The sequence below is a fragment of the Catharus ustulatus genome, chromosome 17 (genome assembly GCF_009819885.2).
Source record: "Catharus ustulatus isolate bCatUst1 chromosome 17, bCatUst1.pri.v2, whole genome shotgun sequence".
Taxonomy (NCBI): domain Eukaryota; kingdom Metazoa; phylum Chordata; class Aves; order Passeriformes; family Turdidae; genus Catharus; species Catharus ustulatus.
This window is the reverse complement of record NC_046237.1, coordinates 8,311,286-8,336,050: the sequence shown is the minus strand read 5'-3', so window position 1 is coordinate 8,336,050 and position 24,765 is coordinate 8,311,286. Positions and strand designations below refer to the sequence as shown.

The 24,765-nt window shown below is 49.9% G+C and overlaps 2 protein-coding genes across 4 annotated transcripts in view; one reads left to right on the top strand and one right to left on the bottom strand.

Annotated features, from left to right (window-relative positions):
- Window positions 1–18,011, top strand: NCOA5 (nuclear receptor coactivator 5). The gene is made up of 10 exons (XM_033074884.1): window positions 1–178; window positions 3,112–3,298; window positions 3,773–3,880; window positions 7,773–7,839; window positions 11,273–11,632; window positions 11,883–11,974; window positions 12,065–12,191; window positions 13,208–13,407; window positions 15,330–15,653; window positions 16,062–18,011. Exons 2-10 carry the CDS (start codon window positions 3,136–3,138, stop codon window positions 16,715–16,717), a joined length of 2,097 nt encoding a protein of 698 aa, XP_032930775.1. The 5' UTR covers window positions 1–178; window positions 3,112–3,135; the 3' UTR covers window positions 16,718–18,011.
- A 624-nt stretch (window positions 18,012–18,635) lies between these two features.
- The window catches only part of SLC12A5 (solute carrier family 12 member 5), a 31,409-nt gene continuing 25,279 nt past the window's right edge, over window positions 18,636–24,765 (bottom strand). For 2 of the 3 annotated variants that reach the window (XM_033074711.1, XM_033074709.1), the window contains exons 24-26: window positions 24,601–24,615; window positions 23,929–24,062; window positions 18,636–23,429 (exon numbers count right to left, since the gene is read on the bottom strand). In XM_033074711.1, the coding sequence (XP_032930602.1) occupies window positions 23,338–23,429; window positions 23,929–24,062; window positions 24,601–24,615 (241 nt within the window). In that variant the 3' untranslated portion in view covers window positions 18,636–23,337. The remainder of the gene's footprint in view (window positions 23,430–23,928; window positions 24,063–24,600; window positions 24,616–24,765) is intronic. The other variant, XM_033074710.1, reaches the window with a different exon arrangement.

The following is a 24,765-nucleotide window of genomic DNA, read 5'->3' as shown; positions in this document are numbered from 1 at the left end:
GCCTTCGCCTCGGCAGGCATGGCGGCAGGCTGCCGCGCCGTAAAATGCAGTACGTCGCCATAGCGACCGCACTCCCCCCACCCCACCTTTGCGACGGCGCCGTGCGGTAGCGGCGGGTGGCGCCTTTGTCCTGGCGGCAGCGGCCTGACGGGGCACCGGGTCCGGGCCGGAACCGGCGGTGAGTCTGCGGGTCCGCGGCCCCGGTACGCGGAGCGCCCGAGCGACAGGCTCACGGCAGCGAGCCTCGCCAAGGGCCCGGTCCCTCCCGGCCCTCGGCTGAGGCGAGACCGCGCCGGGCCGGGCGTGCCTCGCGGCCTGCAGGCGGGCCGCGCCTCCGCCTCGCGTCCGGGCAGCGCGGGATCTCTGCCATTCGATGGGGCTCGGTGAGGCTGCTCCGCACCTCCAGAGCAGCCGGTGCGCGAGATGAGCGGCGCTGGCAGCGCCCAGGCCCGGGCGGAGGTAGGGGAAGCACGGGCGGGAGCGGCGGCAGCGGTGGAGCTCCCGCTGGGGGTCCGTCCCCGCTGCCCCGGGAGCTGCGGTGGGCCCGGGGCGAGCGGGAGCCCGGGGCAAGGGCGGCGCGGGCGCGGTCTGACGGTGCGAGGGAGGCGGAGGCGCTCTCCGGGTTACGCGTGGGTGGCACCGCGTCTGCCCAGGTGCAGGGGACGGGACGGGCCGGGCGGTGCCAGCGCTGCCCCAGGAGGGCCCTCCTGGCTGCGGGAGGGTGAGGGTCTGATCCGAGGGAAGCTCCTTGCTCCTCCGCACCTCTGCCTTCCGTGCCCGCTGTTTCTGCTTTGCCCCCGAACTTCTCGGAGACTTGTGTCGTGTTTCGCCCGTGGCAAATTAGTTTTAATATCCCACTCCAGCAGAGTCTTGCTTGCTGAAGCTGTAGCGCTATTAATAAACAACTCTGAGTTTGAATATAAAATTTTTAGAGATGTGGCTTTAATTGATTTGCATAGGATTTGTTGGCTCATGAGGTGCCGTGGGCTGTCCTGTCGTAGCACCCACAGTTACTGCGCGGGGAATTGGCACCTTTAAACTATCCCGGTGCCTCTCTGGTTGCATTCATGCAAGACTTAATGTGGGAGTTAGGTGCAGCCTGCCCAGAGGTGGGACAGAATTCATTTATTCTGGTCTTATGATCGCTAAATGGCCCTTAACTATGTAATCTGTCGAGTGGAAAGCGGTAATTATCTTAGATGAGAGTTCTGGGGTAACTCATCTGATTTACTGATTGTTTTGAAGGGGGAAAATAGATCTCTGTTTTTCTTAGAAAGTTCTTGCAGCCTCTTCCTCAGACACCCCTTGCCATCCCCACCCCTAAGGAACACAAAAGTGAATTTCTTACAGCTTTTTATGCTGAAAGTGAGATGTCCTGCCAGCAGTTACAGGCGTGTCTGACACCTTTTAGCTGTGTGTGCCGGTGCAGTGCATCCTGCTCTGAATGGGAACTTGGGCTAGATGGTGCCTTCCATGTTTTATTGCCACTTATTCATTTTGAGGGAATTTTGAAATTTTCTCTACCCTTGACTGATGAGAACTTGAGTTGCAGTAGTGGAATAGAAGTCCAGTGCTTCCATGTAAAAAAATGGGATTTGGTACTTCTCATGGGAAGGATAGAATTCTGTGTATGTGTGTGGACAAATTTATAGGGGGATTGGGGAAAATATTATAGAGGAGATTAATTTTGTTGGATTTTGGTTTGGGTGTTGGGATTTTTCCTCACCTCAGTTCTGGCAGTTAATTTTAAAATGCTTATTAGAAGGGAAGTGTTTTCTGCCTCCATCTCTGCAGGGTCTCCTAAAAAGGGAGGAGACTGATACAAATGTGAAATTGATTGATCTTTAAAGGATAAATAAATACATTTTATGTCTCAAATCTGGAGTAGATGTATTTTTCATGCCAGTTAAGTGTTGCAAAAGTATTCGTGCAGAGCCGTCTTATATATTTTGACATTTGATTCATTTATTTAGAGATTTTTAAATTGTATTTACTCTAGGGTCCTGTTAGGGAGTATCTTGGTTGTAGGCATTGCATGATTAAAAAGAGAAGTTTCTGTTGATAAATTTCATCATTCTTTTTCCAGGCTTCTTGCATGTTGCAAACAGAAAATTCCATCCTGCATTCCTGTAGGTGAATGTTTAGGAAGTAGAACAACTTTATTAAATAATTTTCAAACTTTGAAGTTCACCTCAAAAGTTTCAGTGTTATTAATTTCTTTAAGCTTTATCTAATGGTGAATTTTAAACCAGAAAGTCTGAATCCTAGGGATGGTGTTTTTTGTTAGCCTTGGCAGTGTTTGTTACTTTGTTTTGGGGCTTTTTTTGCTGGGGTGGTTTTTTTATTTGTTTGGGTGAGTTTGTGCAGTGAATGTTGCTGACTGCTCCAGCTGTGTGCAGGGGTGTGGGCTGAGGGAATGTGCTTTTGCTGCATGGGGGAGGTGAGGAAGGATGCAGCATTTACCTGGGGGGGTTGAATTCCCACTGTGGACCCGCCTGCTGTGGGAGCTGACATCTCCATGGTGGCACGGGTGTGCTGTCTAATAGAGATGCAGATGAGAACCTCTCTGGGATTGGCAAGTTCAGATTTCACACCTAGTGAAATGACCCAGGTGTGGTCACTTTGGAGTATTTCCTGATGCCTCATTCCAAGCCCTACTGAAATATTTGAGTGCTGTTATGCAGTGTTGCAATGAGTGTTTCCTTTCCACTTATTAAAATGTTGCATACATTTCAATAATTCTTATCAGTGGATTGAAGAACTAGATGTGACAACAATGGGTGTGTTGAAAAGCTTAAAGTTAAGGCGTTTTAGTGGAGAATTAGTTTTATTTATATCTTAGTTTGGAGTTAAACCATTAAAACCTATCTGCAAAATAATTAGGTTTGCTACCTTTCAGTATGACAGAAAAGCTCGACCAGAATGCTGCAGTGAGTGCTTTTGCCTGACCTCTGTGTCCCTCGTATTAAGATTTCTCTGGAGTGAAGTTTGCGTCAAGCAGACCCAGTTGGCTTCTAGTCTGCAAAGCTGTTAAGTTTAATCTTGTTCCAGTTTAATTTTAATGTCATGGATTGAAATTATATGCATGGCCATTTTTTTTTTTTTGCGAAGAGTTGGATTTGGAACGAAAGCAAAATGGCTCGAGGACGCAAGAGCAATAGCATCAAACAGAGCGACTTCACTAACAGCACCAATCCTCAGGATTTAGAAAGAAGACTTTTTGTCGGCAATTTGCCCACAGACCACATGACTCGTGAAGAAATGGAAGAGATATTTTCAAAATATGGCAAAATCAGGGGTTAGTATATTATCTTATGCCTTTTTGTGGCAGGGATTTCAGTGAGAAATATTGCTTCATGCTTGTCAAATGCTATTTGATGATGATGAGAGGAGTGACCAAGGTTGTTCCTAAACAGTGACCATTTAATAATTTCCTCTGGAAAAGTGATTGCTTCAGTACAGCTCAAACATAATGCAAATACATCAGCTGTGTTTTAACTTTTAGGGTCGCAGTGTGATGTCACAATACTCTTTTAGCCTCTTAATCAAATCTTGGTCACTTCATGAGCTCTATTTTGGTCACTGCCTTGTCAGAAGGAACTTGATCAGAGTCTTTGAGCTCTGCACTTTGATCCTGGTGGATTTGATTTTCCCAGGAAGCTTGCATAGTGGTTTGTGGGTAGAGTGCAGCTGGTGGGGTTAGCGATGGCCGGGTGTGGGTCAGCACTGTCCGTGGTTGTAACCGGTCTTGCCCTGCTGTTAACTCTTGCAGCCCTCAGCATGTACCATGGCTATGGGTTCGTGCAGTATGACCGTCTAGAAGATGTCCAGGCCGCTCTGGACGGTGAGAAGGGTCGCCTTTATAAAGGGTATAGATTAGGTAAGGAAAACTGCTCCTCGCTCTCCTGACCCCAGCATGCGTTCGGGAGAAAGAGTGCTGTTGTTTTAAAGCCCTCTGGAAAGGTCACAGTGTGGCACTTGTCTGGCCTTAGACTCAATCAACTCAGAATGTGTTTGCCTCCTGTTCCTGCTGTGGGGTTCACCTTGCTGCCTGGGTCTTACCCTGAATTTTTATGTGTTAGTATTTGGAAAGCTCTGTTGGCTTGTGTAAGAAAATGTGCAACAAGTAAGCCCTGGAAGGGGATCATTGAAACCTCCAGCACAGAGTTTAATAACATTTGTAAACCAAAACTGAGCTTCATCTTGACATGCTCAAAGGAATTTGCCACAGCACTTAGAGGCTGGTTGGCTAAGTAAACTTAGCTGGGATTTTTGCACAAGTGGAGCCAGCCTTTAAGCAGTGCTATAAATACTAGGTGCTTAAGAAAGGATATTTTCATAAAGATGAAGATAATTCTGCTAAATGTGCTCGGAGCAGACTTAAAAGGAAATGAATGGTTAGAAATCCACAAATAATCTCTTAAATGCAAGGAAAAAATTACTTTCAAAGTAAGGCTATGATAATTTGAAGAAAAACAGTTTGACTTAAAAAAGAATGACAGGAGAAATAAATAGTAACTTGTGGGAAGGTGTATGTACAGTAACAAATAGGAGCCTACTGATGGAAATGAAGGCAAATAGACAAGAAGGGTAGAAAGATATGAGAAGAAATTATGTCCAGCATTATTGAAGTGTAGAGGTTTAAACAGGAACAACTTTGGCTGTTTTAGAAGCTGAGGGTAACTGGCAATGATAAAATTTCTAACAGAGAAGACCAATTATTGTTTCTGCTGTCTGTTTTTGAAGAGGCTGGAGGTGTGTTTAATGTAATTTTCATTTCAGTAGCAAAACCAAAAAGGTAAAACTGCAGCTACCAAAGCTAGAGCTCTCATAAGAATTAACGTCAGTGAGGCTCAGTGAACTACTGACCTGCCTGGTCTGTTACTGGTGTTTTTCCACAAATCTTGGAAAACTAGGGAGTTTCCAGGGAGCTGGTAGAGTGCTGCAGGTGACCCAGTAAGGCAGGGTAAATGGGATGAGCCTGGCATCAGCACCTGGGAATAAAGGGATTCTTTCATCTGACACTGATGAGAAGGCAATTGATTAATGTCCATCAAAATAAATCTTGTCTTAGTTACTCTTAAGGTACTGCAGGCTCTAGGGCTAGAAGTAGCAGTGTTAATGTACAGATTGCTGTGAGGTGTTCGACTTGATAAGAAACAAGAACAGTTAAAAACGCCAGAGTTAAGTGGATTTCAAGTGAATCTAGAATGGAATAGATGTAACAGATGGAATTTCTCAGTGCTTTGAGTGGTGGTCTGGAAAAACTGAGTCCTGGCCATACAGGGCTTTTGTAAGTGACTTGAAGAGAAAAACATGTTTTTTAAAAAAAGATGAAATAAAGACGATTGAGTCACTGATGGTGAAAGGACCTGGACTTCCTATCCTGGATGCAGACAGACCTGAGCTTTAAGTGAAGCTGTCAGGGAAGGTCTGCACCCAGCCAGAGTACTTTGGTCATCCTTGGCTGTGCAAAACACAGGTGTGCAAGTAGGAATGTTTTGGTAACTGTGGGATTTTGCTACTGGAAGAGCGCTCAGTTTTGGTATGCCTGGTTCAAAAAGGATAATGCTGAATTGGAAAAACCTTGGAAAAAACTGACAGAGGTTTAGAATTCAAGAACGAGCCCAAGCAAAAACCTCAAGAGAAAGGAGTGATGTGATCTCTGTGTTACAGACAGACCTGGGGATCAGGGAGTTTTAGTGTAGTAGGCATAGGTGTGACAATGCCTTAAATGTGAATAAAAACTTTTATCTAACAGCAGAGTAATTGGCTTCTGGAGTAATTTATTGGATCTGTGGTGGTTTCTGTGCTCTGAAGACTTTTAAATTGGAATTGGATGTTTTGCTAAAAGATAAGCGCTAGTCCAGTGCCACTGCTGCACTTGAGATAGATGGATTCCTGTCATCTGTGTTTGTTCAGAAGGTTACACTGTGTGATCACAGTGGCCCTGTCATCTCAAAATCCTACAGGACAGAAGACTTTTTATTTGGGCTTTTTTTTCCCTGAAGTTTTGTCAGTGTTCAAATACTTAACTTGTAAATGCTGTTGGCATTAAATAAAATGTTACTAAATGTGTGTTTTGCACAAGAGAAGGATCCCTGTCAAAGTTTTTTTTTCTTCTAGTAAAGTATTTTTGTGGAGATTTAAATACTTTTATTTGAAAGCAATGTATGGTACTGAGTGTAAAAATCATAATAGGTTTCTTCAATGGCATCTTAAAACAGAAAATAAAAATAATCTTAAACCAAAGAAAGCAGCTAGTGTCTTGCTTAAAGATAACACTTGACTTTAAAGGGGAAAAATTATCAACTAAAAATAAATGCAAGGAAAACAGTTATTTCAGTTATGCAGCCTGAGTATTAAGTATCATTAATAACACAATAAGGTTTAAAGTTTTGGGAGAGTTTAAGTCCAGTGTAGCACTATACAAGTATTTCCACAAATGCACGGAAGTGTTTTCATATCTTTAGTAGTAAAACTATTTAGAGAATAAATGTCCATCAAATGCAGTTTGTAACAATAGACCCTGCAGCTGTGTTTGATCCTGGAGATGTGCTCTGAGGTCCTGTGAGTGGTGTTATGCTGCAGTTGTAGTTAATGTTCAGATTGCACTTGCTTCTCTGCCCCATCAGAGAGGCAACACGCTGTTTGATTGACATCAAGAACAAAAATTAGACTTGATCTCTTAATTACAATTTAATCTTGAAAATAATAAAGGATACTTTGGGATGTTACAGAGGATATTAAGACTGAGTCTGCCTAAAGACATCACGGCATGTTTATATTCTCATGCAAGAGCATTGAAAGTGGTTAATGCAAATAAACTCATCAGAAATGTTAATTGTTGCTAGATTCTGGGGGAGCAGATAGATTTGGGTTCTTTTCCTTAAAAGGTTCTTGGCAAAATGTCCAAAGTCACTTTGCTGTTTGCTCTTGCCCCCCTCCAGTGCATTATTTCATCTCCAGTCAGCTGTCATGGGAGGCTTTGAGAACAGTGTGGGTCCCTGCCAGTTCTGGGCAAGCTTCACTTTTGCGGGTTGAGGACAAGATTCTCTTTCTTCAGCTCTCTTACTTCTTTGTGTTTCCCTTCATGGTGTTTTTCATGGAGATGCTCAGAAGCCAACCAGTTTTTAAATTTCTGATCTGTTGCCTCAGTTTGCATCACATCAACAATGGTGTTTTGAGTGCACCATGTTGACTTCCTGAGAAGCCTGTGTTCCAGGCGCCCGGATCCGTTTCTCAGTGGTGGGGGCTGTGCACTTTAACACTGCAGCAGTCCCTTGGAAGGCAGTTGCACGTGCCCCTTTGAGAACCCTTGGATTATTTCCAGCAAGGGTATCGGCATGCTCCGTTGAACAGGACTGGCTGTGAACTTAAGACTGTGCTGGCCATCATTCCTTTCTCGGAGGTTTTCAGACTCTGCTTTTTCTCCTAGAGTCCATGAGTCGCTTTCTGCTTGCTCATAGACTGCAGAAGAAAGAGGTTTTCTTATGGAAGGAAGAGTCTGGCTGTAGGCCTGAACATGCAGGGTTAAAACTTCACCCAAGCTGTGCACCCTATTTTGAAGTGAGAGAAATCCATACAATTTTCATTATGTTGTACTATCTAAACTTAATAAAAAATTGTCAAAGTGACAATGTCTCTCTGCTGAATGGATTTCCTTGCACCATCTGGATGTTGTTGAGCTTAAGTTGCTTTCATTTGAATTGTGCTGATGATCTTTTTTTTGTTTCATAGCATTGAACAGATGGGTTGATTATTCTTTACAGATATTAATAAAGCAGTGGAAAGAAGAAATATGAATAAGGCTTCATCAAGGTCCAGTCCGACACGAAGGTAAAGTACCTGGAAGCAGTGAGTTGTACTAGGAATTCAGGCCTTCAGGGCATGAGCCCAGCGGCCTGTGCTAAATGTCTGTGTCTCTTCCCTACTGCTACCTCCCCAGTCAAAAAGTGATGCTCCAGCAGGAAAGTGTCTACTCCAGCTCTGAGAGCCCTTTTGGCTCTGGCACCTTGGGAGGCATGAGGGAAACCTTGTGGCTGCTGCTGTTACTGCAGCCCAGCATTCAGGTTTGCAGCACAGGCTGTAAGAGACTTGGGAGGAAGAATGCACTTGATGTTTGCTCCTGCCTCCAAGGATCACAGAAGCTGAGACATATCTAGAGAATGCCAAGAGGCTGCAGCATTTCCAGAGCTCTGCTGCAGAGGATCTTGGGGTCTTGCTTCTTCTGATGTTGAAAGCTTCCAATGCTGCAGTGAGACTGGAGAAGAGAGCTTGAGCAAAACAAAAGACGGAGCAAATATCTCTTGCACGGTCCTGTCTGTCCGTGTGGTTGTGTTATCAGTGCCTGGAGCCAGCTCCCTGTGCAGTCACTGATGTATTTCCAGCTTCTCCTGGCTTCCCACCCCTCAGTGGGCACAGCACATTCACCTCCTTCAACTCCCTTGTGGGGGCAACCACAGGCAAGAGGAAAAGATATGTATTGGCCTGTTGCAGGAAGATGACTTCAGTTTCCACAGCATCACTAGGAACCACACAAACACATACGAGCTCCAGTGTTGTTTGGTACAAGGTATCCACCCTGTGTGCCCTCTGCTGTAAAGTTTTCCATGAAACAGCCTGGTGCTTGTTGAACTTGAAGGTAATCAAGGTCCTGTGTCTAGTGTGCTTTACTAACTTGACCTGTTAAGTTACCAAAAAAGAGGAAAAAGTGCAACTAGCAAAACAGCTACACCAAAAAACAAAGCACAAAGAATAAGTAGTTGCAGTTCTTGGCACCATCTAGGATTTTCATGCACTGCACTTAACCCTGCACAGGGCAAAATGTGCTTGCAGAGACCAGCGTGTGGGCATCAGGCCCTAGAAGTGCTGGAATTCTGTGGCAGATGCAGCAAGTCTTGGGCCTGGGTTGTGCTTGGTGCTGGTGGGAGGACCCTGGGAGTCTGAGCAGCAGGCACTGCATGGCACGTCTTTGGCCTCAGTGCCACCAGTGCTGCAGCACTGCAGGGGTGAAGGGCAGGCATCTGCACCACGAGCATTGGTCCTTGGACTGCGCTGCAGAGGGACAAGCACAGGCACTGGTGCCATGGGCATTGCAACCTCTGCCATTCTGCATGGTGCAAGAGCAGGTGCCAGTGCCACAATCCTAAGGAGCACTGGATGTGCATGAGCTGTGGTTCTGTGGGCACCAGGTTGCGGACTGGACAGCACCTGAAGGCTTTGGTGCCGCTGTGACAGGCACCACATTTGGATTTGCACTGCATACACTGTGGCCATGCCATGTGGTTAGCACCAGGTCCCAAGCAGCACTCTGGGCACAGGTGGTGGTGGGGTCACAGTTATTAAGTCCTGGGCATGGTGGGGATCAATGGACTCTGGACCACGCTGTGGCCTGGGAGCAGCAGCTACCAGTGCTGCAGAGCCCCACACTGTGCCACACACAGCAGTGCTGGCCCCGCAGGGCCGAGCCCCGAGCAGATGCAGGAGAAGGTGCTGAAGCTGCAGGAACCAGACCATGGTGACTCAGGTGTGCAAGCAGAAGGTGGAAGCTGTACCTTTGTCCTGCCCTCTCCTTTGAGCAGGGCAACCATGTAGGCTCAAGAGCCAAGGTTGCCTGCGCTACGTCTACACTTTTGTCGCAGTTGTGCGTTGTTCATTCCAGATCTGTCTCTGCGGAGAATGAATGTGACCTGTTCTGGCCACCCCACTTCAGCTGGAATAAATGTCATATGCCAAACAATTCTTCTGCATCTGGTTGTTTTGCTAAATGGTCTCACAGCTATGGAAAGATCCAATATCCACTAGAGCAAGTCAGAAGTTTCCCCTGAGCTTCTGCCATCATTCATTGTAGGTTTTGGGGGAAGTGGGCTATGATGTGTCTCACAGGATGTGATTTCTATGCAGATCACAAACAAAAACTGGATTTATATACCAAAGAGACTGAAGGAGTTTACACCTGGCTGTCTGCAAATTCAGTATGTCACTTAAAGGAGGAGACTATGTGTGCTCTTGGTGGCATCTCTAATTTGTCCCAAAATCTGCTTTGTATCTGACATGCAAACAGAGAATGCCAGCACTCTTATGTGTTCCCAGTGTGACTGGGTGTCTGACACCAAAATCCATGCACAGATTCTGCTCTTCCATCTCATTCCTGCCACTCTTCCTGGCACCAAACTTGGGCTCATCTGACTCGTTCTCTCCAGGTGATCTCTCTGTGACTGCACTGCAGTGGATGCAGACTTAGGTTCTGCTTATATTTCTATATAAACTAGATTAGGGTGTTGGAAGACTGTAAAAGTCATGTCAAGTATGGCAAATAAAGAGATTCAAAAATCTGGGGTTTTTTTTCTGATGGTTGTCAGTATTTTGGGGAAAAAACAGTCCAAACACATGAAGCTCCGTAATTTCTCTGCAAGACTTTTTTTTAATGTTTTGTTTTGACTGCAGTGAAGTTATGGTCTTTGGAAAACAGTACAACCTGGAAAAAACCCTACTGCTTCGAGAAAAGATGAAGACTGGAACATTATTCTTCCTTGCCTCTGAAGACTGCAATACAAAGTCTGAATGAGATGGATCATTCAGATCCAACAGAGAAGCCTTTTGCGGCTGCTGAGGATGCAGTGCTGGTTGGGTTTATACTGTCTTAACCAAGGCGTTATAAGCATAAGGCTGGCTTTCTACAGAAACTATCCCTTAAATCCAGGACAAGGCCATAGCTGTCTTTGCTTTCTGTCAGCAGCACAAACCCAGCCACAACATGGAACCTGCAATATCTTTGCTCAGAACTGCTCCTTTTTTAATCATATGCCAATGTTACTTCAGGTGTTCTGCTTTCATTGATGAAATGGATGAATTTAATGGATCCCTTGAACACTCCTGGCTCTTGCATTTTTGTGGCTATTAACCTACATCACCTTAAAGTCTCTCAAAGAACTTGCCAGATATGATTGATAGATCATCTATGGCTGATGTTGGAGGTCAGAAGCCTTAAAATGGTGTTTTCTGAAGTGCCTGTTCACTTCATCCACAGGTGCTCTACACTTAGTGCTCCATTAAGGAGCTTTCTGGGTCTTGTTTGGCTGAGTACTAGAATTAAGAACCTTCTCCAGACTGCTTCAAAAATATAACTTTTGGTCAATTGTTGTTGTGGGATAAGAGGGAGGATTCAGCTGCTGTGAAAGGTCACTTTGGCACCTCAGGTAAGAAATATAGGGGTAACTGTACTTGTGTTGTTAGCAGGCTAATGGAATTTCCCTGGTGTTTTCCTCAGAGACCAATACACCTACGGGGATGGCCGAGATGCCAGGCGCGACCGCTCCCCTCTGCGGGGGAGCCCACGGAGAGACCCCAGAGATGGCAGGGATGGCAGGAACGGGCGAGATGCTAGAGACGCTCGAGACATTCGAGGCAGAGACATGCGTGATGCCAGAGACCACAGGGACCCACGGGACCTGCGAGACCCACGGGATCTCAGAGATCCAAGGGACCTGAGGGATCCACGGGATGTTCGAGATCTCCGCGACCCACGGGAGCCCCTGTATGATCGATACAGAGATCCACGGGATATGAGAAATGCACGAGATGTGAGGGACCCACGGGATATGAGAGACCCTCGGGACCCTTTGTACAGGTAAACTCTGCAGGATCCTCTTTGCCAAAATAATGTTTTTATGGCATTTCTGCCGCAATTGTTTGAGTGGTGTCAGGTGTTCAAGGAAATCACCCTTGGCTGGGGACAGTTGGGTGCTGCTCTGAGTCTTGTGTGGAGCAGATGGGTACCTCAGAAATTAAACTTGAGGGAGGTCTGGGTGATGCATTGGCCAAAGTCGCTGCCTGAGGTGGTGCTGGAGGAAACGTATTTCTGCTTCTGAATGTTGCAGGCGAGATGAATCTTACGACCGTTACCTGCGCCTCGAGGACTACTATCGGCGCAAGGACGACTCCTACTATGACCGCTACAAGGAGCCAGAGGGTGAGTACCTGTACCACATTTGTGGTGCTCTGTGCCCCTCTGAGCAGCTCTGAAGGGTGTCACTCGTTCTGTCCCTGTGGCTCATTTCAGACCGCCTGAAGCGCGAGGAGCGGCGCCGGGAGGAGCTGTACCGTCAGTACTACGAGGAAATCAAGAGACGTTTTGATGCAGAGAGACCCGTGGATTGTTCTGTGATAGTGGTGAATAAACAGACAAAGTAAGAGAATAGTTATAATTAGTTTTATTATTGCATGGTAGAAGGGAATGGATTTAAACTTAGTCCTGTCTTGAGGCTGTTTGTCTTATAGGTTGCTCTTGAGGAGTGTGGCTTTAGAGTCCCCAGAAAGCTACAGCTCCCATTTTTCTTCTGGGAATATGCCTTGATGAGATGAGGAAATGTATCCTGTGCTATAGACCTGTTGAAAGATGACTCCTGAATGCCTTAGATACAGTCATTTTACTGTGAAGTTCTTAAAAAGATGGTTGAAGGGGGGACAGTTTTAGTCACCATTACAGACTTTACTTCCAAAGACAATAAAATCACCCTCTTTCTTGAGGTGTGGGTGCACGCAGACTGAGTTTGTCAGACTCTTTGTGCAGTCAGTATTGCAGGTTTGGTTCTAAGTATAGTAGGCTTAAAAAAGAACCCTTGGCAGTTTAAGCTCAGCCTTGTGAGCTGTTTTGTGCTTGGATGGGGAAGTCTATAGGACAGGGTGTACAGGAGCAGTGGATCCAGAGATGCTGTGTTGGAGTGGGTTTAGAGCAGAAAGCAGCTAGTAGAGAAGAGCAGGCCAGTGAGGAATGAGGCACATGTTAGCAGTTGAGATACTGAAAAAAGCAGGAGTAAATGAGTTCTGAAGGTTGGATCCTCTGCTCTGTACCCCTTAGACCTCTGCTGGTGTTGATTTCTTCCCCTAATGAATTCAGTTGAAGCACATTCATGTGTAAACAAATTTGTAATAGTGTAAATCCCTTTGCAAACACTCTCTTTCTCAGCTAAGCTAAGGCTTGATTTGTAATTTATTTTGGTTGAACTGAAATGAGTGATTCAAATCAGAATAAAAGCTTTTATGTTGCTATAATGGGATTGCTTTAGTACAGTACTGGTAAACGTCATGAAGCTGGGCGAGTAATCAGAAGAGCAAATCTGAGATGGTGGAGAGGGTGCAGTGCCAAGGTTTCTGTTCCAGTGTGTGTGATGATTTGTTAAGCTGCTGCCTTTGCTTTGTGTAGGGAGTACGCGGAGTCCGTGGGGCGGAAGGTGCGGGACCTGGGCATGGTGGTGGACCTGATCTTCCTCAACACAGAGATGTCACTGACACAAGCCCTGGACGATGTGAGCAGAGGAGGGTCTCCTTTTGCCATTGTCATCACCCAGCAGCATCAAGTTCACCGTTCTTGCACTGTTAACATCATGTTTGGCACCCCACAAGGTACTGAGGTCTCAGTAGGCTGGGAACTGTGTGGTCACTCTGAACCTTTCTTTTAGGCAGAGCCATATAGGACAAAGTTCATCCTTCCTGTCACATAAGTAGTTATAAATTACTTGACACCATGTCATAAATGTGAATATCAGTATTTAAAAACTTCCATAATACTCTGCTCCTTGTCAAAAGGAATGTCTGATTCCTACCAAGCGGAATCTCATCTGTGCTCTTGGTTCCTAACACTGCCAGCCTTTGCATCTCAGGGCAAGTCATGGATCCCAGAGCTGCAATGCCCTGGGAGATCTCTGAGTAATACCAGCCCAACCTCACTTGTTGCTCTCAGAAAGAGCCTGTTGGGAATGTAGCAAACTAAAGGACAGATTTTTTAATCAAATGTGATTTACTAAGGACTTGGTAAAGGTAGAGATTTGATAATGAAACTGGGAAGAGTTATGAAAAGATAGAACTACAAAGCGTTATGAAAAGGTAGATCTACAAAGTGTTTGGGTATACAGGCTCCACCTTCTTAGCACCTTTACACTTGTCACATCACTTTCCATGGCAGGGTGTGACTTGGCTGTTGCATGAGAGTGGGTGTAGGTACTAAAAACACCTTGTCAGAATGTGACTGGGGAAAGCAGCTATTGCTCTAATCATAGGCCTGTTCATGTTATATGTCAGCACAGGTGACTGGTTTGCTTTCAAAGGTTATTTCTCCCTTACTGTGTTCCCAGGTAATGTTCTGTGAGTTTGTCTGGGAGAGGAAACCTCTGAGTGCACAGTCAGTGCTTGGTGTGTGCTCACTGACTGGAGTAGCCCGGTTTCTTTAAACATCAGATGCAGATGTGATAGGAGAGCTCCCTCATTTCCTACAGACACACAGCTCACACACACTGTCACTGGGCTTCTCACTGTCCTTGGTTTTAATTCTTAACTTCTTTGGTTTAACACCTGTTAAACCTTTGGCAGGAAGCCAAAGCTTCTTTTCTTCACTGGATCTGCCATTATCAGGTATCAGACCTGATGAAACCCCAGTCATTAGCTCATCCACAGCTCATTCCAGAGATTAAATATGCTCACTTAACTGCTTCTGGCCACCTTTGCCTGCATGTTTGTTTCAGGGAACTCTTTCACAACTCGTGCAAAGCCTGGCATTAAAATGAACCCAGGTTGCCTGTTAGGAGGAAAAGGCTTGCAGGATTTGATGTTCTGCAGGTATAAAAAGGACCCTGTCCAGAGCTTTAGGCAGTTTTGGCAAGGTAAAGGCTCTTTTGATCTCCCAGTTTGGATCTGTACTTGGGTGACTGTTCATGCGTATGCGTTGGGAGGTGGAAATAATGACTTCAAAAGCCACCATTGGAATTGCCCACTACTCATTTTATCACAAAGGAATTTGATTGCTTCTTGTTGCCTCAAGAGTGGTGAATGTGAGCAGCCATGTAACACTGAGTCAGTGCTGCTCCCTCCCCAGCTGCATGTGCAGATGAAATGTTATCACACTGGCAGCACAGAAACAAACATATTCCCATGGCTGTCCTCTGGGAAGCATACAGCCTTCAGAGGGCAAGTTTTGGATCTGTCCAAGGGTTTAGCAGTAAAATAACTGGGACCATCTTGTCTCAGAGAACCAAGGATTTATGTGAGAGATAGAGGGAGCTGCTTTCCTTTTAACTGGTGAGAGACAAGAAAGACATTTCTGGGCTGAGCCCTCAGCTGTGGAAAGAAAGGCTGGCCTTGCTGGCTGATAGCCGTGGGCCTTCTGTTGGCTTTGGAAATAAAACTATTCCCGTGTGCCTGGGAGGTTCCCAAGCCTGCAGTCACACTCTCTGAGCAGTGCGTGCTACTGACTGGGCTGTGCTGGCAGGTGGGAGGAGCAGCACCTCCATCAGGGTCACTTTGGGTCACTCAGCCTTTCTTCCTTTGTGCAGAGCACCGCAACATGCCCCAGGCTGATGCCATGGTGCTGGTGGCAAGGAATTACGAGCGCTACAAGACAGAGTCCCGGGAGAAGGAGCGGGATGAGATCGCCCGGCAGGCTGCCAAGATGGCAGATGAAGCTATTCTGCAGGAGAGGGAGCGCCCACCCCCCATGGAGGAGGGTGTCAGAGGAGGTCACCCTCCCGGGATCCAAACTCTCTTGAACCTGCTGGCAGACAATCGCTATGTGACTGCTGAAGAGATGGATAAAGTCATTAATTACCTGAGAGACCGGAAGGAACGGTTGCTGCGAGGCAGCACTGAATCTCTGCAGGGTAAGTCCCACAGCCCCAGACAGAGTTTATTGTGTGGCTTCTGGTCCTCAGGGCTGGGACAGGAAAAGAGTCTTTGGACTACAGAGAAGTTTGGGAGCATAATATCCTCATGCAGCACCTCATTTTACTGAGATGGACATGTCGTTGCATGCCGTGATACAATTCAGAGTTTTCATGTGGAAGACCTTTTATACTGGATTCTCTTAGGGCAACAGGAGGACTGCTATAACTGGTGGGGCTGCTACACTCAGCTCTGTAGAGTGGCTTGGGTTCCCAGAGCTATGCAGCTGTGATCTGAGGCTGGATGTTCACTGATGCCATATCTTTGGTAGCTGTTTCATTAGTTTTCCTTAGATGTCCCTTCAAGAGCATTTGCAGAACTCTAACCATCTTTCCTTTCTTTCCCAGCACCCATGTCAAGACAGCCTTTGGGGGCACCTTCAGGATCATCACTGGGTAGTCAGTCCAACCTTCCAAGTTCTCAGGCTCATCAAGGTTCACAGCCTCTGGTCTCTACTCCTTCTGTTCCAGTGTCCTCTTCTACTCCTCAACAGGAGCTCCAAGCAAAAATTCTCAGTCTCTTCAACAGCGGGGCTGCGGCGGCAGCAGCTGCTGTGGCAAACAGCGGTCCTGCGGCCCCCGCGGGCTCTTCAGGCACCACTCCCAACCAGAACTTTGCTAACCTGGCTGGTGGGCAGCCTCGGCCAGCACAGATGAATGCTGGAAATTTAAACCAGCCTCAGCAGAGATTGCAGACTCCAAACACGCAGCTTCCTACTCTCCCGGGCCCTTCGAGAAACGCAGGTCCGAGACCTGGAGCTCCTCCACAACCTCAGCCGCTCTATGGTCAGCATCAAGCCCGCCTCCCTGCACCTGGCAACGTGCCTGCCCAAAGGCCTGTGTCTTCTGGTATCAACTTTGACAACCCCAGTGTACAGAAAGCCTTGGACACCCTTATCCAGAGTGGTCCTGCGCTCTCCCACCTTGTGAGCCAAACCGTGGCCCAGGGGCGAGCGGGGTCCTCAGCCCAGCAACCGATGGGTGCCTACCAGCGACACTATTAGAGCTGAGCTGTTGGGCCCATTCCCCCCTTTCCCTTTGCCATTCCATACTTATAGCTGTTTAAGGAGTCTCCCATCCTTGACCCGGGACAGATGCCCTGGACATGCATGTCCTCTCCACTCTGACAAGAGCATACCCCCTGCAGCATTGCTGCCAACGGTTGCTGGTGCTGCCCTCCCTCTCCTTGGTCTGGTTAGCTATGTTTGGAGCAGAATGCTCAGTTTTCTCCACAGCACGATGTGCTGAACTGTGTTAGATCATTGGTTGTCTTTGTCCCATCCCAGAAGCTGCCGCAGTACCAGTCCTGCTGCATTTTCCTTACTCCCAGCACCTGGTGTACCTTCCCACTGAGGTGCAGTCTGGGCTCACTGCTTGCTCTTGGTGTAGTTTTGGATTGCTGGGGACTGAACAGAGCAGCAAACTGAGGGGCCTTGGACACTCACCACTGTGGAATGAGCACTGTTTTTCTTTGGATTTCTTACTTTGGTTTGTTTTGTTGGGTTTTTTTTACCCTTTTAATAGCATATAAGCCATTTGGAAAGTCCAGTGATAGTGCTGGCAGCCAAAATCATGAAGCACATGCCTGACCACTGCTCAGTAACCAGGACTGTGCAGTCCATCCGGTGTTTCTCACGTCAGCCCACTCACAGAGACTGGCAGCTGTGGGCTGAGCATACATCTGCAACACAAGGACTTCAGCCAAGGCAGAGATTTCAAATGGTCTGTCAGTTTTCCTACTGTGAGTAATCAGTGTTAAGATCAACCTGGTAAATTTGGTGTGTAGATTTCCTTTTCTTACAATGTTTGGCACGGTTGTTACTGTAGCTTAGCTGCAGCCATGCTGATGTGCTGCTGGCTCTCCCTGGGAATACCTGTCACCAGGTATTGGGGGCAGTGCTGCTCTATCAGACCTCTTCTTGCTGTTGATGGATGTTCGGTTCATCTGAGGAGGATAGGCAGTGCCAAGATGTGATATCATAATGTTAAACATTTTTTCAACACTTTGGTAGCTGCAGCAGACAGTGGAGTGGTAAATCAGGCAGTGATTCCTCACCTTGTTTTTACTGGGAACATACTTTGATACCAGAACACAAAACATCACTTAACTGTGTGGTCCTCCCCATGATGGCCTTCTTGGGGTCTGGGCTTCCTGCAGGGAACCGAGAGATACTAAGAAAGCAGTGGATTGAAGCAGAGGATTTTCTTTGTCCCAGGTGGTTTGTGTTGTAGCATTTCTTTTATCTCTGTGCTGTTAACAAGAGGACATTACTTTCTAATAAAAGACCAGAAAAACTACTTGTTGCATTTTTTGACATTTGAGTACTCAGAATACATTACTCCACGTGTTTGCTGTTACTCCTCTCCTCTAGATAAGCTGTGCTGGAAGCTCCACACGGGATGCTGAGCAGAATGTGTGTGAGCCTCACAGGTCCTGACTTGCACAGCACTGGGGTGGCCTCAGGCCAGGAGATGTGGTGTGGCACGGCTGATGTGAGGGCTCCAAAACCTCTTTGGTGACAAAGTGATGGGAGGGGCAGGTCTGGGTTGGTGCCACAAGCCAGCGTGAGGTCAGGGCTGCAAGTCCCTGTGCCTCCAGCACTGGTGTCCCATGGCTTCATGCTAGCATCACCCCACAGGCTGAGTCTGGACAGCAGTGTGTCTGTCTGCTGTCTCTCCTCCTGTCAGATCCCTTTCTCCACCTCTACAACCCTGCAGCCAAGTAGAGCACTTTTGCTGGGGTGACCAGAAATCTTTGTGAGGTGAATTGTGGGAACTGCATCCCTTTGGAGAGGCTGTTCCTCTCCCTGTGCTTCGCTTCCTCTGCAATCTCACTCTGTCAGGGCTTGCTCCATGTTATGGAAATGGTGCAAAAATAGCTGTGGAGACCTGGAAGCAAGTGAAAAGTCCCCATGCAAGTAGTGAAGGGTGTAATAAAATCATTTATTGCATTTTGTGCAGACAGGAGTCTAGAAAAATGAATACAGGTAAAGCAGTAAAGCAGTAACAGGGAGCATTCAACAGCTGAGGAGCCACTCCTCCATGAACACCTGCACAGAGAACACAGGGTTTGCACCGAGGTGGCCTAATGCACAACACTGAAATACACACAGAAATTAAATGCAAGCTAATAGGGTCTTTTTTTTTGGTTTGCAACCTGTTTTATTTACAAGGTTTTAAACTTAATTGCATTGCTCTGCACACAGATTCTCTAAAACACAAAGCATTCTAGGTCACTACATGTCTATTGAAATATTGCACTCGAATAAAAGTCACTTGAATGGACAGAGAACATCTAGCTACAGTGATTAAAAGAGTATTGAATGAACCGACTTTGTGATAACATTCATAACAAATATATTGCACATGTAGCACAGAAAGTGTTGTAACCAGCAGATCTCAGACCTTTTGGTCTTTCTGCCAGTTTTTAGTCCTGCTACACAGAGGAGGGTCTTGACTCTTCTAGTGCAACTCTTGCCCTTGTGCATTCTCTTGTCCTTCCTCTCATCCAGCCATGGACCAGCACGTGCCCAGGCTGGATGCTGCCCGTGCCTCCTGTCCCTGCTGCCCTGTGGCTTGCTGCCTGTGTTGCATGGTGGCCACAGCGACCTGAGCTGCCCTCCACAGTGACCTGAGCTGCCCAGTGCCATTCCCAGGGGCCAGGGCTGCTTGGCTCTCTTGCAGCAGGGACTGGAGCACGTGCCACCAGCGCTGTGTGCTGGCCGAACACTCCCTGCCAGCTGTGGCCACACTCCAGCCCACCCTCCCGTGGGTTGTGCTGCTCAGTGCTGCTCCATCAGCAGCCTGCCTGTAAAACAAACTGGGGGGTCAAGACCTTCCTGTCTGGAACAAAAACCGGACCGTGTCTGCGCATGTGCCAAGGAGGAACTTGCATGTCTACCAGAGGAGGACACTGTCTTCACCACGGTGGAGCGGCAGAAGGGTGCTCCATGGGGAAACTGAACACTCACAGAGGCCAAACGTGCAGGGCTGGGTTTGTAAACTAACATGCAGTGCTGTCTGCTAAAATTGGCCCTCTCCAGCCGACGGCGAGGGGACACGCTGTGGAAACCAGCTCCTGTCTTGCCACAGCCAAACTGCCTGGCAGGGGTGTGGGAGCAGCCCTGACTCTGTCCAGAGCTGTGCCCCTGCTCTTGCTGAAGGATGGGGAAGGGGAACGCCTTTTGTCAGCAGTAGTGATGGAAAGGAATGGCCTTCCTACTCCCTGGGGGAGCTGGGACCACGCCTTTGCTGTCAGAGTGGAAGTGATGCTGAGGGGAATGGGATCCACTGGTGATGCTGGGGGGATGAAGCAAACCTGTCAGAAGTGTGCCCTGGCTGCTCTCACCACTGCTCTGCAAACGTCATTCCTGGCTGCCCTGTACCTGCAGCCAACAGAGGAGCCTCTCACCTGATGCTGTGAGGGTGGGGCTGTCTGCAGACTCAACAGAGGCTGTGCATAACCTGTCCCTGCCCTCTGCCCTGTGCCATGTGCCAGGGCAGGAGGGGACCATGCTCGCTGCCTCAGGCCCAGCAGCACAGGGGGCAGCAGCCAAGCTGCAATTAGAGGGCAACTGCAGGGAGTGAGTGGCATCTTGTGAAGAGGCAGAGCAGCTGGCAACTGCTCGAGGCCCAACAACATGGTGCTAACACATGAGCTGTGTGGGTAGGCTGCTGTGCCTCCCCCGCTGTTGCTGAAGTGCCTCAAATAATTTTGGGAGGCTGGAAACAGCCCGTGAGCTTGTGTGTGGTGGTATAGGGCCAGCTCCAAGGGGCAGAGCAGCTAGATACTGGCAAATGCTGGTTCTCATGTGCTGCCCTTCCCAAAACTAAAGGAACTTTTCACTTACAGACCCCTACCTGCTCTTCTCACAGCTCCCGGGCTGCTGAGGCAGCAGCAGGACCAGGAAATGCTACCCTATGTGCATCCACACCATTTGTCAGCCCTGAGCTCCTGTGCTGAAGCCAGGTCTCAGCTCAGCCTAACAGGCCCCCTGTAAATGCTGAGTCCCCCATGCTCAGGGACTTCCTCAGCAGCTTCCACAGCAGCATCTGTGACACAGACCTGCAGCCACACAGGCAGCCGAGCTACCCTGGCAGAAAGTCTGGCTGTGACTGGGACTGCTCCTGGAGAGAAGGGAGGCACTTTGGGAGTGATGGAAATGTAGGAGCAAGGTATGAGCAGGCACAGATGTGCAGCTGGGGCTTGGTTTTGGTCTAGGAGTGTGTCCAAGTAGTATCTTATAGCAAAAAAATTCCAACATCAAAAAACCCACTGCTTTTTATCCAAGCATCCCCAAATAGCTTTGGCCTGGACCTGGAGTAGAGGAGCTCTGAAAGGGAGCAGGGGCTGGAGTGGCCAGTGCAGGTGGGGGTTTCCTGTTCTCAGGGAGGCAGGAGCCAAGGCTGGCAGGGAATCGGGTGGGCAGGGAGCTGGGACCAGTCAGAGCTGCCTCTGCCAGGCAGGAGGCAGTTGCTGCCTGGATGGACACCCAAGGGGATGCTGTAGCAGCACCCGCTCCCCCTGCACCTGCTGCAGTGCACAGCAGCACTGGGGAGCATCTGGGGGGGCTGAGGAGGCGAGTGCTTCAGCACAGGGGCTCAGCTCTGGCCAGGGACAAAGTGCTGCCCCAGGGCCCAGGCTGGCACAAAGCCGCCAGTGCTGCCGGGAGAGGGCAACTCTTAGCAGGCTGCACTTTGAGTGGAAGCTCAAATCTGCTGTGAAACAAGTTCAGAAAAGTCTGTGACTTCTTTTCCCTGAAAACTCTTAAGAAGCTAAATTGAGAAGAGAATAAACCTGCGACCTGGCCCTTTCCCAGGGGCTGCTGGTGGCCGGGGAAGGCTGCAGCCTCCACCACCACTCTGGAGCACTTGGTGCAACGGATGGGCTCCTGGTTTGTGCAGGAGCAGCCCGGCTCAGCTCCCCGTCCCTGCGGCCTGGTGCTAGCAGAGCCCTGCATCTCTCAGAATAGATATAGATCTCTATATATAGACTTCATCTGGTTCTATTAACATAAATATGATCACTTTAAAAATACACGTACTGTATTATGTACACTATGTACATGGGGCTGGGGCGGACGCCAGCAGCACCCTGCTGCCCTCGCACCGCTTCCTGCGTGGTTCCTGGAACCGTTCACATTTGTTAAAAGCGCCTCAGTTTCTCTTCTGTGAGAGATGCTGGGGGGGTGCGGGTGGGGGTGACGGGGGTGACCCTGCAGCTGCTGCCAAAGATAAGAGGTGTTTGATCTGCCCTAGAGGGCTCTGCTGCCCTTGTGGGGGCTGAGGCTGTGGTGTGGTTGGTGCCGGGGCTGCCCTGGCCAGCCGGGTGAGGGAGTGTCATGATGCCGGGGGGCGGTGGGACCCCTACAGCCCCCACCTCTCACTGTGACGTCTTGCTGGTCAGATCAGCAAACAGCTTTTGCATATGTTAAAAATACACACAGATCCAGAGTGTCCTACAGCCCCCGGCAGCATCTGCGACTGCCTGGGGCGTGCAGCCAGGGCTGGGTTAGCAGCGAAGCCCGGGAATGCAGCGGGGCACGGGGGGACCCAGACACATGTGCGGGTGCTGGGGCCAGCCGGACTGGCTGGTGCTGGGCCCTGAGAGCCCCCAGTTTAGTGCAGCGGGGGAGCAGGGTGGGGGTCCGGGACACCCCTGTGCCACGCCAGAGCAGGTACTCGAGGGTCCCCAGCACCCATGTGGCTCCAGCCGCCGGAGAGAAACCCCGGCTCACGCTGCACATGGCAGGGCCCCCGAGCGGCTCCCGACACCGCAGCTTCACATCGCGACTCCTGCGCAAGCACCTGGAGAGCGTCAGGGGAGAGAGAGCCTGGAGTCAGGCAGGGGGCACAGGGAACACCCCCAACCACCCTAGGTCAGGGCTCCTGCTCTCACTGCCTTGCTGTGCTCCAGCACCTGACCCCACAGAGCCGCCCCCCACCCTCTGCCTCCTCCAAACCATCGTGCTGCATCTCCACAAGCTCAGCCCGCGGTCTGTCGGACGGTGCCGAGGCAGCGGCGAGGCGGGGCTGTCCGGGCCGTGGCGGTGACGGGCAACGGGGTGCAGCGCCGTGGGAAGAGCTCCGGGCGCTGCTGGAGCTGGGGACAGGAGCCAGGGGAGCGGAGTGAGCTCTCTCTTCTGCCAGCCCCTCGCAGGGAGCACGGCGCAGGCGGCGGGACAGGGCACGGGCGCGTCCAGCCGAATCTGTGCAGGAGTAGCAGCACGGTGGGGCCAAGGTCCGTCTCGGCACAGCCGCCCTCCTGCCCGGCCAGGGGCTGCAGCGGCAGTGCTGGGGCTGGCGGCGGGGCTGGCCCTGCCAGGGCGGGCGGTGGCGGCAGCGCCGAGCTCTGGTGCTCAGTCCGCGGTTCACTGTATATATTTATATATAAACAAGGACAGCAGTGCTGTGGTGTTGCAATGAGGAACAGCTGCTCTGGTGCTGGATGCTCCCGGAAGATCTGGTGCTGCAGTTCGAATGGAGAGATCAGGGGCACGGCCAAAGCCAGGAGAAGGTTCTGCGCACCGGCTGCCATCCGGCCTTCCCTCCTCCCCTCCGGGAGCGCGGTGCAAAGGGGTGGCGGGGCTCTCGGTGTGCAGACAAACCTCTCTCGCGCCGTCTTTCAGGAGTAGATGGTGATGACCTCCCGGCCCCCACCACGCACCAGGAGCACTCTGTCCAAACGCTCCGTCAGCACCTCCAGGAACTCCATGTCTGCACAGCTGTCAAGGAAGACAAACTTCATACTGGAACGTGGGGACGGGCCTGTGCCATTCCTGCCATCTCCAGCCCCAGCTGAACCTGCAGCATTAACACCTCCACACCAGAGCCAGCCAGGAGCTGGTGGGGTCAGTCCCAAGCTAAGGGGCCAGGGAAGCCCACCCATGCTGGTGCTGTGTCATGGGCATGGTGACTGAGCCAGCAGATGGCTGAGCCCCACAGACCTCTGTCTGAGCCCATCATGTGCCATTGCACTCATGGATGTAGGTGCAATGTCATGCGGTCCCACCACCCACCAGTGCCAAAGGGGCAGGCTGGTGCCAATGACAGCTGCTGGACACAGCCAGCAACAGGAGGTGTGGGGGGGAATCCAAGCTCAGAGACCTGTGCCTCTTGGAACCTGCCTAAGAGACCCACCAGTTTTGGGGAAGACATGGACCCTGGTCCCCCTGCCACAGAGGGGTTTTGATGACTGGCCCCACAGGAAGGATACAGTTCTCATCCCCTTTCCGGTTACGGGGAGGCCCTGGCATGTTCAGCAGGACCAGCTTGGCGCTCTGGGACTTCTTCACAATCACCTCATTGAGCTTCACAGCCGTGTGCATCCTCCTCACATTGGACTGGTTCCTGTGGGTGACAGCACGTGTGGGCACGGGGCAGGCACAGTCAGCCCCCAGCCCGACACCAGGCCCACAGGGCACACTGGCCTCCTGCCCTAGAGCAGTCCAGGCTGGGCTGCAGCACAAGCGCAGGGCACAGCAAGCTTTGCCAGGCACTGCACTGCTGACTCTGAGCCTGCACCGGTGGCCGTGAGTCACAGGGCCATGCACGGTGCTCATGGGCAGTGACAACCACGGCTGCTCAGGGCCAGCCCACGTGGGAGTGAGCAGGAGCAGACGGTGTGAGTGTCACCGTGGGTGCCTGAGCCCAGGCTCGCAGGGAGCTGCTGGCAGCATAACAGGGCAGACAAGGAGCGTGTAGAGCGGGCAGTGCACGGTGCACGGGGCTGGCAGCCAGAGTGAACTGTCTGGCACTGCAGCTGTCACGGCTCACTGAGCCTCCCTCCTGCACAGGGGCAACCCCAATGGCTCCCATCATACTGCCCCACGAGCACAACCCGGCTCCCTCCACCCCAGCCCCGGCACTCAGCCAAACCCAGACTTACAGGTTCTCCCACTCCCTGCCAGGAGCATGATGAGGTCGGAGAGAGAGAGAGAGAGAGAGAGAAGGAGAGAGAGAGAGAGATGTGGTGAACACCAGGTGTGGACCCCCACTCCCTGCAGCACACCCAGTATGGGCATCTTGCCAGCACGGTTCTACACAGGAATCC